This window comes from Sparus aurata, chromosome 8 (genome assembly GCF_900880675.1).
Source record: "Sparus aurata chromosome 8, fSpaAur1.1, whole genome shotgun sequence".
NCBI lineage: Eukaryota > Metazoa > Chordata > Actinopteri > Spariformes > Sparidae > Sparus > Sparus aurata.
The window spans coordinates 13,888,632-13,903,999 of record NC_044194.1 but is presented as its reverse complement, the minus strand read 5'-3'; the positions used below and the strand labels follow the sequence as shown (position 1 = coordinate 13,903,999).

At 40.3% G+C, this 15,368-nt stretch overlaps 1 protein-coding gene across 3 annotated transcripts in view; it reads right to left on the bottom strand.

Moving 5' to 3' along the window:
* Positions 1 to 15,368, bottom strand: part of ano3 (anoctamin 3) — a 37,633-nt gene that overhangs the window by 13,463 nt on the left and 8,802 nt on the right. The window contains exons 2-12 of one of the 3 annotated variants that reach the window (XM_030425518.1): positions 13,553 to 13,759; positions 10,893 to 11,023; positions 9,717 to 9,872; positions 9,530 to 9,630; positions 9,357 to 9,401; positions 5,233 to 5,367; positions 4,566 to 4,672; positions 3,315 to 3,370; positions 3,100 to 3,221; positions 1,238 to 1,372; positions 1,041 to 1,137 (exon numbers count right to left, since the gene is read on the bottom strand). In XM_030425518.1, coding sequence (XP_030281378.1) covers positions 1,041 to 1,137; positions 1,238 to 1,372; positions 3,100 to 3,221; positions 3,315 to 3,370; positions 4,566 to 4,672; positions 5,233 to 5,367; positions 9,357 to 9,401; positions 9,530 to 9,630; positions 9,717 to 9,872; positions 10,893 to 11,023; positions 13,553 to 13,759 — 1,292 coding nt within the window. The remainder of the gene's footprint in view (positions 1 to 1,040; positions 1,138 to 1,237; positions 1,373 to 3,099; positions 3,222 to 3,314; positions 3,371 to 4,565; positions 4,673 to 5,232; positions 5,368 to 9,356; positions 9,402 to 9,529; positions 9,631 to 9,716; positions 9,873 to 10,892; positions 11,024 to 13,552; positions 13,760 to 15,368) is intronic. The other 2 variants (XM_030425520.1, XM_030425519.1) reach the window with 2 other exon arrangements.

Sequence of the window (15,368 nt, the reverse complement as noted above, 5' to 3'; positions counted from 1 at the left end):
CAGTAACAAATGTGGCACGTCCGCTACACCTAACATGTTACATCTTGTTTTTTTGCCGATTCCGGTTTCTGATTTTTTAAAAGTCTGACCTACTGATCACGATTTTGGCCAATTTCTGCTTTTCTTTCATTATAAAACTATAATTAACAGCATACACAAAGATTTTTGGAACCTTTTTTTAAAAGACAATTATATGGTATACTTTTTTACAAAACACTGAGGTTTAAATAACAATAACATGCTGTTATTGTTCCCTCTTATAAGCATTTATGCAGTATATAATGGTTTATACAGGACTCTTATTGTGAAAGATAAAAACAGAGTCTGTCTGCAATTGACATGTGAGCACAATAAAAAGTTTGCTGCTCTGGTTCAGACAACAGATCCTTACCCTCAAAGTAAATGTGCAGTTAAAAACCCTCGGCCACAATATTCTATTTTCCCAAAAGGTACAACAAATCACAACGCATCTTGTTGTCAACTCGAGTAACATCCCTGTGTCTGCTCTGCTCCATGTCTGTCTGGACTCCAGCAGTAAAACACAAGGACAGACAGCAGGAGACTCTCACACTGACCTGGAAATGAAATGAGTGCACATATTTTGGGTAAACTTTACAACATATTTAGTTTATTTCATTCAGTTTGGGCTGGCGATCCATTTTGGGGCTGGTGGCATCTATGTAAATCTGACCGGCACAGAATCAGATATATCTGACAGTGATCGGCCAGCTGCCAGTCATGACCAGTCAAGCTGAAAAGCGGCCAATTCCAGTCCCTTGCTGATCAATTGTTGCATCTTTTTGCAAGCTTAGTTTCCCCTTGTTTCTAGTTATTGTGCTTGGTGAAGCTAACTGGCTGCGGACGGGTACTTGAGTGGTGTGGATCTACTTAATTTGTCTTAAAGGCACATTATGTCATTTTTTTTCAGTCAAAACAATAACAAAAGATGTTTCTGTAACTGAAAATGTTGGAGCCAGGTTGAGAAACTCTGAACACAATGAGCGCTGTGACTATGGGGGAGTATGAGGAACTTCACTCACCTTCGCGTAGACACAACTGTCACTCAGCGTCCACGGTTCACAGGTATCCTCACACATAGGACACATGATGGTAGTGTTGGCTTCACAAATCTCTTTACTGAAGAGAAAATAAATCAAGACATGTTTTAAATAAAACATTCAAAAAAATGATCTTCAATTCAAGCAACCTAAAATAGTATGCAGTTGTGTGAACTGACCTGACTTGGCTTGAGTCCATCGTGAAGAGACCGTAGAGGAAGACAAAAACGCCGACCAGGGCGGCAGGGATCAGCATGCCAGTGTACCAGCCCAACCACGCAAAGTAAAGACCGATTTTCTCACCAAAGTACCTCCTGGGGCAGAGAAAGACAGATGAAGAGGTTAAAACTGTTCCGGCTATTCTATCAAATGTGGCCATGTTTCCTTGCAGTGAAGTTGTGGGTGTAGTTAGTGTGCTGTGAGGTAGTTGTGGTAGCTTAATGGATAGAGAAGCAGCTGGACTGATAGGTCACACGGTGTATAATGCGGTGGTGGGAAACGAATCAATAACTATATCTGCATCCTAAACCACAGCTGTCAAGGTGCCCTTGAGCAAGACACTTATTTTACAACTACTCCGGTAAATAAGCTCAGTGGCAATTAGCTGTATCAGGAAACTCCCAAGTGTATCTGCAAGGCTGTATACACAAGAGGGAGGACATGGCTGAAAAAAAAAGTGTCTTCACTCAGTATGTTTACATGCACACTCGTTTCCTGGTAATGGATCCTGGTTTCAGGAAGAAAGAAATTCAATTGAGAAAGCTGAGTGAAGATGACTATGTCTGTTTTTAGCTGATCCAGTGAATGAAATGCTTAAAATATGAAGGTTTTTAATTAGAAAACCCTTCACACAAGCATGGACAGCTGATGAGACCACTTACAAGGAGTGGAAAATGTTGTGAGTGCAACATTTTTCAACACCTATTAGGTGGATGAAAGAACTCGTTAGCAAACAGTTGCTATTTACAGACTAAGCACAAATGGAGCAACAATATCAGTAATTTGGAGCTATGTTTCTGTCCACCTGAAGAATGTAAGTCCAATATTGACTTTCCTTTAGCCCTGTTTGTGTTCTCTTACAACTCCTGAGGGAAATTTCTGGATCATTAGCTGCTAAATGCTTCAGTTTTTTCAGCAGCTGGACACCAACTATCTCTGTTTGTCATGTGGTGCTGAGCAGATAGTGTACTGTGGGTTTTCTGTGCTTTTACCCTGCAATCAGCTGCCTGGATGCAGCCAAAAATGATGGTATGAGGGCGGTGAGAGTGAACCAAAGCAGTTAAGTTTGAAACTTGCTTTAAGCTCTGTAAAGCTCAGTGGAGCTGCGGATTAAGCAAATAATTCTGGCTGGTTGGATGATCAATATGATCTAGCCCTTTCGTATTTTCGTCTTCACGTTATCATTCGTTAGACTGTTATTTGATTGTGTTTTTGCACATGAAAACTGATTACAGCTGCTTTAAATCCAATATTTACAAAGCAAATGCTCATTGATTTATAAGCTAACCCGCTAATAATATTACAAAATCTCTAAAGGCTGACACATTTATATCATGTCAGGGAGCAGTTAGATTAGCTGGAAGCAGGGGGAAACAGCTAGATAGCTCAAAGCTCAATAAATAGACTGTTTTAAAATGTTTGTTTGTTCTGCAACAGAAATAGAAATAGAAATGTGTGGTTTTAGACAGAGGGATGTGTGTATTTTCCCTCAATTCAGTCGAAGCTAAGCTCACCGCCTCCTGGCTCCAGCTCTGTACTTCACACCAAAGAGTTGTATTGATCCTCTCATCAAACACAGTGTTTTTCACAAAATGTCAAACTTTCTCTTGTCACTGCGTCTACTTTTCCATCACTGTTGAAAAGATGAAAACGACACAGTGGTACCAAATCTGCCATAAACTAAGGTGGGTTCATCCAAAGGGTATTGATACAGGGAGATTAACAACTGGGTTATTCTATTTTCTATTAAACAGAACACACTGACAGAAGAGGGCTGAAAAACAGCTCATGATGCTGTGTCTCCTGCTGCAAAGATGATTACCTGATGAGGTCCAGTGGCTGGTATTTGTACCAGATCCCCCAGCGGGCCCAGCGCTCATACAGAAGATGTCTGTGGTTCTGGGCGCCGTGCGTCTTAATTGGGTGTCGACTCTTATAACCACCCTGTTGAGACAAAAAGAAAGGAAATCTACCTTACAGGAGGAATTGTATTCTAATTATGTGTTTTGGCACAAATTAAAAAAAAAATCTTCTCACCTCATGAGGAGGAAAAGCAGCCTCGTATGTGTTGTTGCCCAATAACCGGTTGATACCTGCAATAAAATAAACCAAGTCATGTCAAGGGATGAGCATAAGGACACCGCATTAAAAATTCAGTACCAGCTGTAATTGAGAGAGGGGTCCAGTGACAGAGTCATTTAAGGCCACTCCTCCACAGTCATAACAATTTAATGCATTATGTAACAGACAAGCTGCATTAGACAAGCACATTAAAGGCTTAAAACACTCAGGTTAGACATTCAAATAGCTGTAAGCACTTGAAAATCTAATATTTTGCTGGACCATTATTACTTGGTGTAAGATAGTGTCTAAATCACAATAAACTGACTGTATTGGCAGCAGGTACTGTACTGTTGAAGCAGTCATGAATCAAATGTTATTTTTCACAGGACAATAGTGCAGTCATTTGCACTGTTATCCCCTGACTGACACTGTAGATAGTGAGAGCAGGAGCAGGGAGGGGCGGATTTGAAAAGGATTTTCCACTCTTGTGGCGGAGCTGATCTTATTTATTGGAGAGCGGAGTGGTCAACAGCATTAAAATATTCATTTGAAATCCCTTCTAGCCCTTCAAGGCCAAACTTTAATCAGCGAAACATGTCGACAGCAGTGGGACAAGACAGCGGAGTGGGAGTGGACAGACAGTTTGGTAACTGCAGACACTAAAACAAAAAAAAAAACAAAAAAAAAAAACAACAGCCAGAGGGAGAGAAGGGATCAGCCAGGAGTTGGAGGATACCAACAGCATAGCAGCAGTCCACTTTTTAATCACCTGCAGCTCAACAACAAACAAACCCATGATTCTCCCTTCAATACCCCACTATCACTCTCTAAAGTCACATTAACAGCAAAACCCAGTGTCTTTCACCGCAGCCCCTGATGGTTCGAGAGGTAACAGAGACAGAAATAAAGACAGAATTATTGTGTTGTATTGAACTTACTGAATGCCTCCAATTTGCATTCATTATTCAAGCCTGTTTCTATAAAGTCTAATCCTAAAGTTGCTGGTAAAGAAAGCTACATTATAAAAACAGAAAAGGACATAAACTTTTTTTTTGAAGATCTCCAGGCTCTTTCCAGTAAATAACAGTCCTTAAAGCTTATTATAACGGATGCATATGAATAATTATAGATAAATGAGCATAGGACTCCCCTGCCACTATTGTGATTGCTAGAATTATTGTCTAGTGTGTGAGTAGCAAGAAAAGAAAGAGCGCAGTGCCTCACCCATCTTTGATTTCCCATCCTCATACTTGGTGCGCTGCAGGACATGATGGACTATTCTGCTTCTGGTGGAATTGGAAAAGAAGGTCTCTCTGTTGTTGATGGTGAAGCTGGGAGAAAAATAACAGCAGTTCAGATATTCGTCATGTAACAGGATATCAATATCATCCCCTTTATGAGAGCTGAGACACATAACGATGGGAAGTTTATCAAAACTCAATTCGGGGTGTAAAGTTCGTGTTCATTCCAGCATCATTATTTCCCCCAAAACTGTCAAGGCTGACAAGCAAAGAGAAAAGCGGGAACGATTCTCTGACAAACTGGATTAGATGATGCCTTTCATCAAAGAGATGCTGTGAAAATGAAAAAAATAAGATGGAACGCGGTTGAAGTCTAATCATTTCATGGGCATCTGCTGCTGTATTTTCGATATCTTATTTATCATCAGCTTGTTTTTGTAGGTCTGAGTTCTAGCTCAAAGACATAAAATATAAAAGACGTCTTGTTACAAATTTCATCTGCTGCTTTCTAAATTCAGGGCAAAATGGATGTGATGTATTCTATACAGGATATCAGCTAACACTAACGATACAAACACTGCCATTATGAGACATTACGATCATGTTTGTGAATCCCTTTGGATGCATGACGGTGTATATGTGCCCCTTACTGATGCATTCGAGCTCTGCTGAAGGGGGCCGTGTAGCAGTCAGTCTCCTCCAGGTCAGGCAAGGCCTCTTTGTCCAGCTTCATGGGATTTCTGGGGAGCCAGCTTTTTATCTGTCGACATCTCAGATGAAACCTGCTGCACAGACGCACAGAGGAGCAGGATTAACATCACAGATTAACATGAACATTGTTTTCTTTAATATAGAACCGTGGCTGCTAACCTTTTCTCCTCACACAACCCTGGCGAGCTCACACCCACTAAAAAACTTGTCATCACACTCATGTGCAAGTACACGCGTCACCCAGCTGACTATTGTTTTCAATTTTCTTGCTGCCAGTGACTCATGAGGCTGTGAATCAGGGATCCGAAATAACAGCTTGCTATATCAAACACAAAGGAAGATTATGCTTTTTCACATTACAGTAGTGATTTAAAGGTGCAATATGTAAAAAATGGTCATCTGTCAAATTCATACTCAAAACAAACACAAGGCATATCACCAGAGTACTGCTAAATGATGCTAACTGTAGCTGCCCATAAATAGTTGGCTCAGTTAGCTACGCAGCTATCAGTTTGGACTGGAATCTCTGGTACCACGAGAGTGTTGTTGTTTACGCTGCTAGCACAGGACCTTTGGACCAGGACGGGCCAGGGCTAGCCAGTTAGCATGCTAACTTCAATAGATATCTCTGCAACACAATACATAGACATCATCATGTCAAAACTGTTATATAATTAACACTCTGTTGTTTATATTAATTTTTGAATGTTTTCAATCAACATTCTTACATATTGCCAAGTTAAGGACCTGTTAAAGTTTGAAAGCATGCATTGATTTCCTAAATAGTCTCTCCTTTAACATTAAATTAACTTCCTTAATGGAAATAAGACTGAAGGTCTACAGCCATGTTTGCTGCTCTGTAGGGATGGACTTAGGCACAATGACGCTTAAAGCTAAACGCCAGCAGGCAAAAATGCCTACTGTGTAATGTCTGCTTGTTTAGCATGGCAGCATGCTTGCATTTTTTAATAAGCAGCGAATACAAAAAACAGGTGAGGTGGATGGGAATGTTATTAGTTTTGCCAGTATTGGACAAATGAACATTTGAAAATTAAGACATCTGCAAAGTTTTGACAATTTTGTGGGGGACATGAGTCTGTGTACTAAATTACAGGGTTGCATTGGAGTCAAAATCCACAAATGTCAACTTTATGGTGGCTGTAGGAGAAGTCAGGGGATTACCAAAATCATTAGACCAAAAAAGTCTAGGAATCATGATTGTGTGTACCAAATCCAACATGTAGATTTCCACGATTCAGATGTTACAAAGTAGCATTTTTGACACTCAACTGGTGCTGGATGAAATTCTATACACACATTCATGGTTCCCAGAGGATGAATTCCTAATGATGCTGTGATCCTCTGACATAGGGGATCAGAGCATCATTAGGAATTCATCCTCTGGGAACCATGAATGTGTGTATAGAATTTCATGGCAATCCATCCACTAATTGTGATTTTTAAGTCTGGACCAAAGTAGTGGACAGACCAACCAACCAACAGACGGACAGACATCGACACCCCTTGTGTCATGCTGCTAGTGTGGCTCAGACTCATTTGGTAGGCTAATATTTGCCACTCCATCTCCATATTTACTGTCTAATTCGCAAGGTTCTGCTGTGATTTATGAACTGAATTAATATAAATGGGATTTCTAGAAGGAAACCCACCGTTGCCAGAGAGCATTTTATGAATGTTATTGTGAGGAGGACAGGTACCGTACAGAGAGGAATAATATCAAACCAGCAGGCTGTCACCCAACCAAGTTCGTCCCATTTGTTCAGATTACGGGGACGTAAGTTAGCGACAGACCATTAGTAAACACATCAAGCCCGTTTGCTATCCGGGTATATTTTTCTTCTTGGAGCAGCCTTTAGTGAAAGACGGCAGGAGCTCGGAGGAAAACATAATGGTCCTCATTGTTCACAGTGACTAACTCTCGCACACAAGATTTAAAAGTGCTTTGTTCTCACTTGGACAGGTGGGCGAGTGATATTTGTCTGTGGGATTTTTGTCTGCTCTGTGTGTGTAGGTGTGTGTTTGCATGTCCCCGAAGCACAACCATTAAAATGCACCATGATAATATATAATACAAACAATATTCCAAACTATTAACTCTTTTCACTTTAAGAGCTTCTATTGTCTACAGTTTGTCTATCCATAATGTATTTGTGAAATCTGGTTTATTGTTATCGGACTACATATCAATTGGCATGGTGAGATGTCGTTAAACACCAAAACAGGCACATTAATAGCTGTTTTTCAGGTTGCGCCTATTCTAGTTAACAAAGTCAGTCAGCTGTGTTCGAGACAGAGACAAATGGTAGAGGAAATGAGTCACACCATGTTTGCAGTCTAATGGATAAAAAAACTGCACTCATTCAAGAATGGTTGCCTAATCAAAGATTTACAAAGACTCATTCACATCTTATGAACATATAAACGTCCACCATCAGTGCTGTGGCTCAACGCCATTTCAGTTTCTTTTCATTACTGAACTGAACAAAAAAGATAAGAAATATATGAACTTCAAGTTTGAAGACCCTGAAAATGGTATATGTTATACTGTAAGTTTATCTGTGACATTAACATACCTGCCAACACTCAATGTTTCTAGCCTCCCTATATTCCCTATATTTTCTCTAATAGTGGTACTATCATATGATACAGATCAGATGGGAGTGTCTCAGTTTCTGTGTGGGATATGTGCCCAGAGGCAGAGGTGATGATGCACAATCAACCCTGCCTACCACTCAGTTTGCTGCTGAAAATGGACAAAGCCGGTGCCAAGAAGAAGAAGTACCCTATCAAATTTCACTCAACTTGGGGTGAGGCAGACTCTCACTTTGAGGCAGACACCCCATGAAGCGCTGCCCACTTCCTTTCGGTGCCAATTTGCTGAAGATCTATCTATCTATCCATCTATCTATCTATCTATCTATCTATCTATCTATCTATCTATCTATCTATCTATCTATCTATCTATCTATCTAAACATATATATAAACATATATATATACATATATATACAGAGAGAGAGAGAGATAGATAGATATATGTATTTTTGTTTTTGTTTAAGAGTCGTAAAATTAGCTTATCTGCTTCGTTAGGACAGAAGGAGCATGATTTGACCTGACTTGATTGACAGTGGATTAGCGACATGCTGCTGAATCCTGGTTGGTGGATGAAAGTATGTCACATCCTCTATTTTCACAAATGAAATATTCAGAATGGCTCAAAGTTGGACAGAAAATGTTGAAGTTATGTAGGACATGAATCACTAAGATATTCTGAGTGACTGGTTGACTTTGGACAAATAAAAATTAAATCAAAAACTCAAATCAAAAACATTTTCACAAATTGAGAAAACAAGTTTTTAACATGGGCTATCAATCAAAGGCACATGTGTAGATTTAACAGAGTTAAGATAAATGCAGCATTTCAAAGGTCTTTAAACAAATGATGTGGCAGAAAACTCAAAGCGCAAGCTTCCCTCTAAAAATAGTATGCAAATAAGCCAGTGCAGTTCCATTTTTTTTAAAGATGAAAGATTGCAAGTATTTTTTTTAAAAAAAAGCACTGTGAGTGTGGGTGGGTTACAGTATTGTACTCTTAACAATGTGGCTGACGTGCAGGAGGCTGCAGTTTTTGAAAAGGTTGGAAAGTTTAATTAATCGCACTCATTTAAACAAAGACAAGAATGCTTCCGTAACAATCTACTGCACTTAATCACTTCATTTCTAAATGACTTTCCAACAATTTTAATTAATGGCAGACTTTTTAAAGACTGTGTATTTACTCACAGTCAGAGTAAAGGGTCGATTAATCCTAGACTAATTAATTCTCGCTCAGTGGTTGAGTTAAAAAGGACAATCATGGTTTGACTCAAACTTTCTCTGTTTGTGTTCCTCAGTGGGGTGATGGATATCTTCAATCTCAGAACAACATCCACAGCTCACATTACTGCTGAACCCTCGCAGCTGTGCCGCTCATGAATTTTATTAGATTCACCGAAGCACCCAGCCTCCAGAGAGAAACCATCCTATACCTTAAATCTACTTACCTGCCCAAGGTTTTGCTCTTCCAGTCTGTGAAGTAACATTTTTTCCTTCAAGAAGAAGAAAACAGACAAGTTAGTAAGTAAGTTGGAGAGATGGATGAAATTGTCAGCCAATGAAAAAGCTGACCCAAACACTTTGCAAAATTTAAGGTTTCGTCTTTAGCTGTAGCTGTTACCTGAAAGGCATCCGTATGTTCATCTGCTCTGCATATTTGCAAAGGGTATCCCAAGGAGCGTGGATCTTCACAAACATGATGTCGTTGTTCGTCAACGAGGGCTGTCAAATCAAAAAAGAAACACAGGCTTTTTAGAACAAAGTTGAGTAATCAAGCTACAGTCCAAACCAAACCTTTCTTTTTTTACCTCCTTCTCCAACATCAGACCCTCCGCCCGTAGATTCTTCTCAAAGGTGCACCTCTTCTCCACCTGTGGACTGGACTTCTTGTAAACCAGGATGTAGTCAATACGCTTTTTCCCATCTCGGAAAAACAGTCCAGAGGAACCAGCTCGATTCTTTCCCTGTAGCGACAATGAATTTTAGATGCCGGGATGCATAAAGGTACACTTCACCACAAAATCAAGATTAGATATTTTTCTCTCACCTGTACAGCTGTTTATCAGTCTAGATTGTTTTGGTGTGAGTTGCTATATTTAAAAAATATCTCTTGAATATAATGGGACTAGATGGCACTCATGGACAGGAGGCTTGTGCTTGTGACAGCATGTGATGTAAACATTAATGGCGTCTACCATGGCTAAGCTTTTGTGTTAGCTAGCCCAGTCAGCTAGTTAGCTAGCCTATTGTCCATGAGTAGATTTGCACTTTCTTCTGTGAGGTGATACAGTTGGTGGGGTGGTTTGGCAGAAAGAAAATAGTTCCTCGGGTGGGAAGTTGGGCTGGACCAGTATTACCAAATTTTACCACTAGATGTCGCACGTGACTAAGACGCTCCTAATGAACACGTAAGGAGAACCTATGAAGGAGATCAGCACTACAGTCCATCAGGGCAACTGCAACATGTGTTGTCGTTTCTCACAACAGCTCAGCCTAACTTGTCTTTTTAGGGACTTCACTCTGAGTAGTATAGTGAGTTAACTGGCTATTCTTGGCTTCTAATAACTAACCACATGCTGCTAGTTCTCTCCACCTAACATTACACCTGACAAACATTTATTCAGTCTGTTGGCATAAAATCAAACCTGTTGAAGCACGTAAACCATAAACCTACCCAACCCTAATAGTTCCTACATAAAACTGCTCACACAAAGGTCTGTAGATTATCTTGAGGAAGCAGGCCACGTTTCCTTGATTCTGCCATCTTGTTACATCATATTCAAGAGAAGTCAGACATCTTTAAGGCTGATATCTCCAAAACTCCACAATACACACAAAGACAATCAAGATGGATAAAAAGCACTACAGGTAAGAGCACAGGACTGCTAAGGCTGGACGCTTCTCAGTGGTTTAGTGGCAGAATAACTGCAGTGCAACATTGTGAACACTGCGGCAATAACCATAGATTAGTGGGAGTGTGGTACCTGAAGTGAATCTGTACGGGCCTCTAGTTTAGCACGGGTGACAGGCTTCTGCAGCAGGAACGACTCGTCTGCCCTCGTCTCACACGTAGTCGCCTCCGACTCCTCCACATAGTGATCCTTGCCATCCTCTGCTGCAAACAGAAACAGCATCATGAGTCCGACCTTTATTGAACTTGTAACAAAGTATCTAATCTGTACGATCTGCGAGTCTTTTGTTGTTGCGCAAGTGGATATTTTTCTTAATCCGACTGACAACATTGAAATTAAATCTGGGCTAAATACGATTACAAGTTATCTAAATGTGGGCGTAAAGCTTGAGAGCAACACCTTGATGCAATTTAACAGATTCCTCCACTGATGTTGAAAGAGGGCCAATCTTGTTTCCTTCCTCCCGGAATCTTTGTGCATCCCACTGATGTTCTCAAACCTACACTGTGAGGCAAGACAAACAATCCAGACAATCAAGAATTCATTTTCTATCAGCTGCAGCTTTACAGTCAGTGTGAAAGAGGCTAGTGTTACTAATTATCTTAAATGCAGAGACTGATTGTATCAGGTTGGCACCACTGACTTGGTGCAACAATCCGTCTGTCAGGCAAAAACGTTATCTGATCGTGACATGGTCTAAACCTCATAATGCTGTAAGTGGCCTTTATTTGCTTGACATGGACATAAAGTTAACATCCTATAGCTACAGGCAGACGTAGCATTTCACAGTACAGCACACACACGTTTGAAAGTTTGGCTCATTTCTCCAGTCAAACCTGTCGGCTTCACCACCTCCGGACCAGCATGCTGGTGTGAATACAGTCACAACCTGCTGCTACACTGCTGTAAGAAACCAAGCGTAAGAAGTATAAATAAATCCTGCACGGGGTCATCTGGTTTTTCCTCAGCACTTCATCTAAATCACCACAGTATTACAACTTAACAGCATCATTATCTCACTGGAGTTTAATTAGAGTCTCTGCCCAACAGGGTGTTTCAGTTAGTGTTAAGTTAGTTATTGCATGCATAATTGGGCTGTAGACAGAAAGAATTGAGTTTTTAATATAAAATTGCTGTGGCATTTTTTAAAATTTCTTTCTTTAGTTTATTTTAATCAACATCTTCACTGATCCAGGCTGGGATTGTAGAGAAATCTGTCCTCCTGTTTTCTGTCTATTTTAAGATCACAACAAACAGTGGGATCATATTCATAGCTGCTTCATTAGAGTAATAAGGTGAAAGTATATATCTATTACCCATCACAAATAATCAAAAACATCAACATGAATTACATAAAATATCCAGTAAATACTGCTAATATCAAAAGTGCACAGATATAGTCCAGACAGTCGTAGAACATTGATTGCTGTGATGCTTCTTCTTTACAGACATCAATGTGAGTTTCCTCCACACTGAAGGCCAACGCAATCCATTTTGATCTGGAGATAAAAGCGTCAGCTGGGCTGAAAAATGACTCAGACCTTTTGGGCAACATGGGGTTGTGTAATGAACACAAAACCAGTCTGAATTCACACTGCTGGATCATGCTGCGTTTTTACACATCAAGAAGTTTAAGGTGCTGGATTTCCTTAGCCGACCAGCTTTTAGTGCGTGGGATCTGCTATTATGTACATTATTGTTCTGCTCTCTGTGTACTAGTCTATAATGGCCTTATTACAATAACAGTGAATGAATGTGTCACATTTTGGTGAAGATCGGAGCTATCAAACACATCTGTCAGTGCACACAGGTGGGAAGAATCACGTCCTTGTCTCTCCACCTCACACTGGCCGATCTGTCTACACTGTCTCCTTCTGTCTACACCCCACTCAGGTCAAGAGTAAACACTTCCTCCGATGCTATTTTCAGCACAACGTCAAAAAGCCTGTTTTTCACCAAAATAGCAACACCTCACCCGGAGCTGTCTCATCTGCATGAAACTGTATCTCTCATTCCCCTTTTGCACACTACACTCAGCACTCAGCCCCAAGTACCAAATAGTCAGGCAAAGGACATGTTCAAGGTCAGGGAAATGCCAACCTGTTGTTGCTGCTTGTCTTTGTTCTGTGACAGAAATAGAGCTCTCACTGTCAACGGCCTCTGAATAATCTTGAATATGTTAATAAGACCATTTCTACCAGTCTAAACAGAGATGTGCAGTTTTCCTTGCGACAGCATTTTTTCACACCATCACACTGCCTGCGAATGTGCACCAAATGTTTCCTCGATCCCCTGCAGCATCAACACACACTCTACTCAATCAATATCATATACATGCCTTAAATGTCACCAGCATTTTGTAATTCAGTGACGTCAACCAAATCTGTTCCTGGTGAGCATATATAGGTGTATTGTGTGGATAGAATGATTATACACATATGCAGTTACCAGTAACAATACATATGAAATAACCTGAATAGGAATAAATCATTTAACAACACTTCTCGCTTGCATCACAGATATGATGTGGATTTGATGTGAAGGGCTCCCTTATGGGTAACAAACACATCATGAAAAAGAACTTCAGCTTAAAGTGGGTTAGCGCCCCGTTGCAATAGAAAAAAATGCCTGTTCTGGCTGAGTGACCGAAGCACGCAAAAAGTCATGCCCATAATTTGCGCATGGTATCGCCAAGTTCGATTTATGAAATGCTGTCCTCTGACCGGACTGACCTGTCTGTGGGGGAAGGAGGCTGCAGGAGGTGCTGATGCTCTGACTCAGAACCTTGACTTCTGGTTTGGGCTCCGGGCTCAGAGGCACAGACAGGAAGTGGTTGAGGTTGATTGGATGAGTCTGACTCTGGGCCAGGCAGGGCAGGCTGCGGCGAGACGGCTTCAAGCTTTTCTCCTTCAGGATCTCGCTGATGCTGGTGTGCATGCCTGAGGACAAGACAGACAGATGAAGAGTGGAGACCCGTCACTTTAAAATATATAAAATACATAAAGGAAAGAAAGGAAAATCAAACTCTGGAGCTGAACCGTGAAAATATATATCTTTACATATTTATATATTTATATCATGTTTGTATCACGCAGCAGGCTTATACTGATGAGTAAAACTATATTTCATCAGAGACACAATAGAGATTAATTGGATTAGGTTTTGCCCCCCTGGGAGATCTAATTTCCCCAACACATAAATGACGTCAAGCCTTACTGAAGGAACAATACAAAAAACGCATTACATAAGGAGGAGGTTGCCAGGGAGAGGTGTAGGATCATTATGGTTTCTACTGCGCCTCTGCATGAGCATGATTAGATGTTTCCAGTCAGCTGATTAATCAGCCCCAGTGAAAGGGAAGCACAAAGGGGCACTCCAACTTTATGAGAGTGAAAGACTAAATCAGTGAAATAACCTCTGGATTGAGCAGCTAACTCCACTAAGATAATGCAATGCAACTCCAGCCCTTTAATGCAAGACTCCACTCTCTAATATTTATGTATCTATAGCTGTAAAACATTTTGTATATTCAGTTATGCATATTTTGGCAGTAAATTAAGATCGTTAGTGACATGCTTGTGTAAAAAACTCGACATACTGTAAACACATAACTGTTATTCCTCCATTTCTTTGGATTAATTTCCCTATTTGATCTGTTGGAGCTGCTAAAGTAGTAGCACGTTGACATAAAACTATTGCTTTTGTTTTATTCATTTTGTTGTTTTTGTTGTTTGTTATCATTTCTCTCATATCATAACTCATCTTATCTTGCAGAATGTAACATAAACTGCATAAATGCCCAACAGACCCCTTGCAGGGCAGACATTTTGACTTGTCAAAGCAGGAAAGGACAATTAACAATGGCTCCATTCTATAAATGCTACATTCACATGCTTCTCTGATGGTTTCGACGACGTCCCACTTCCAAGTTGGAAAGTCCGACTTCCAACTTCGGCGTGTTCATGTGTATCAAGTCGGGAAGTGGGAGCAACATGGATGTTTATTGTTCAGACCATTTAAAAAACAGGTTGACAGCTGAGCAAAGGAAAGAAGAGCAAAGGATATAGATTGTGTGAGCCATGAAATCTATTTCACAAATATGCATGTTACCATCAACACAAAGTTGACTTTTGTCTGCTATGCTTCAGCATCATCTCAGCAACTCACGTACCATAATTTTCTCCAGGGACAATCACAGGAATTTTACCTGTCCAGAAAATGCACATGAATGCACAATAAGCATCCCAGAAAGCCATGTCAGTGACCTAGCATGCACAACACCAGAGCCCTGGAACCACCTCAACTACATAAAAATGCAACAATCTTTAATCATATAAATTCCACCGGAGCTTTTCCTACTTTGATGAGTCAAAGTGCCTGTTGCATTATGGGTCTATAGCTATATGAAACAAAATTCAGCAAGAAGAAAGAAAAACTAAAATGTAAAAAAAAAAAAAAAGAAAAAAAAAATATTTACTATACATAGAAGTGGTGCATGAACTGAAAACAAGGGAGTGAGTGGAAAAAAGGAAGGGAGGGGGAAATCAC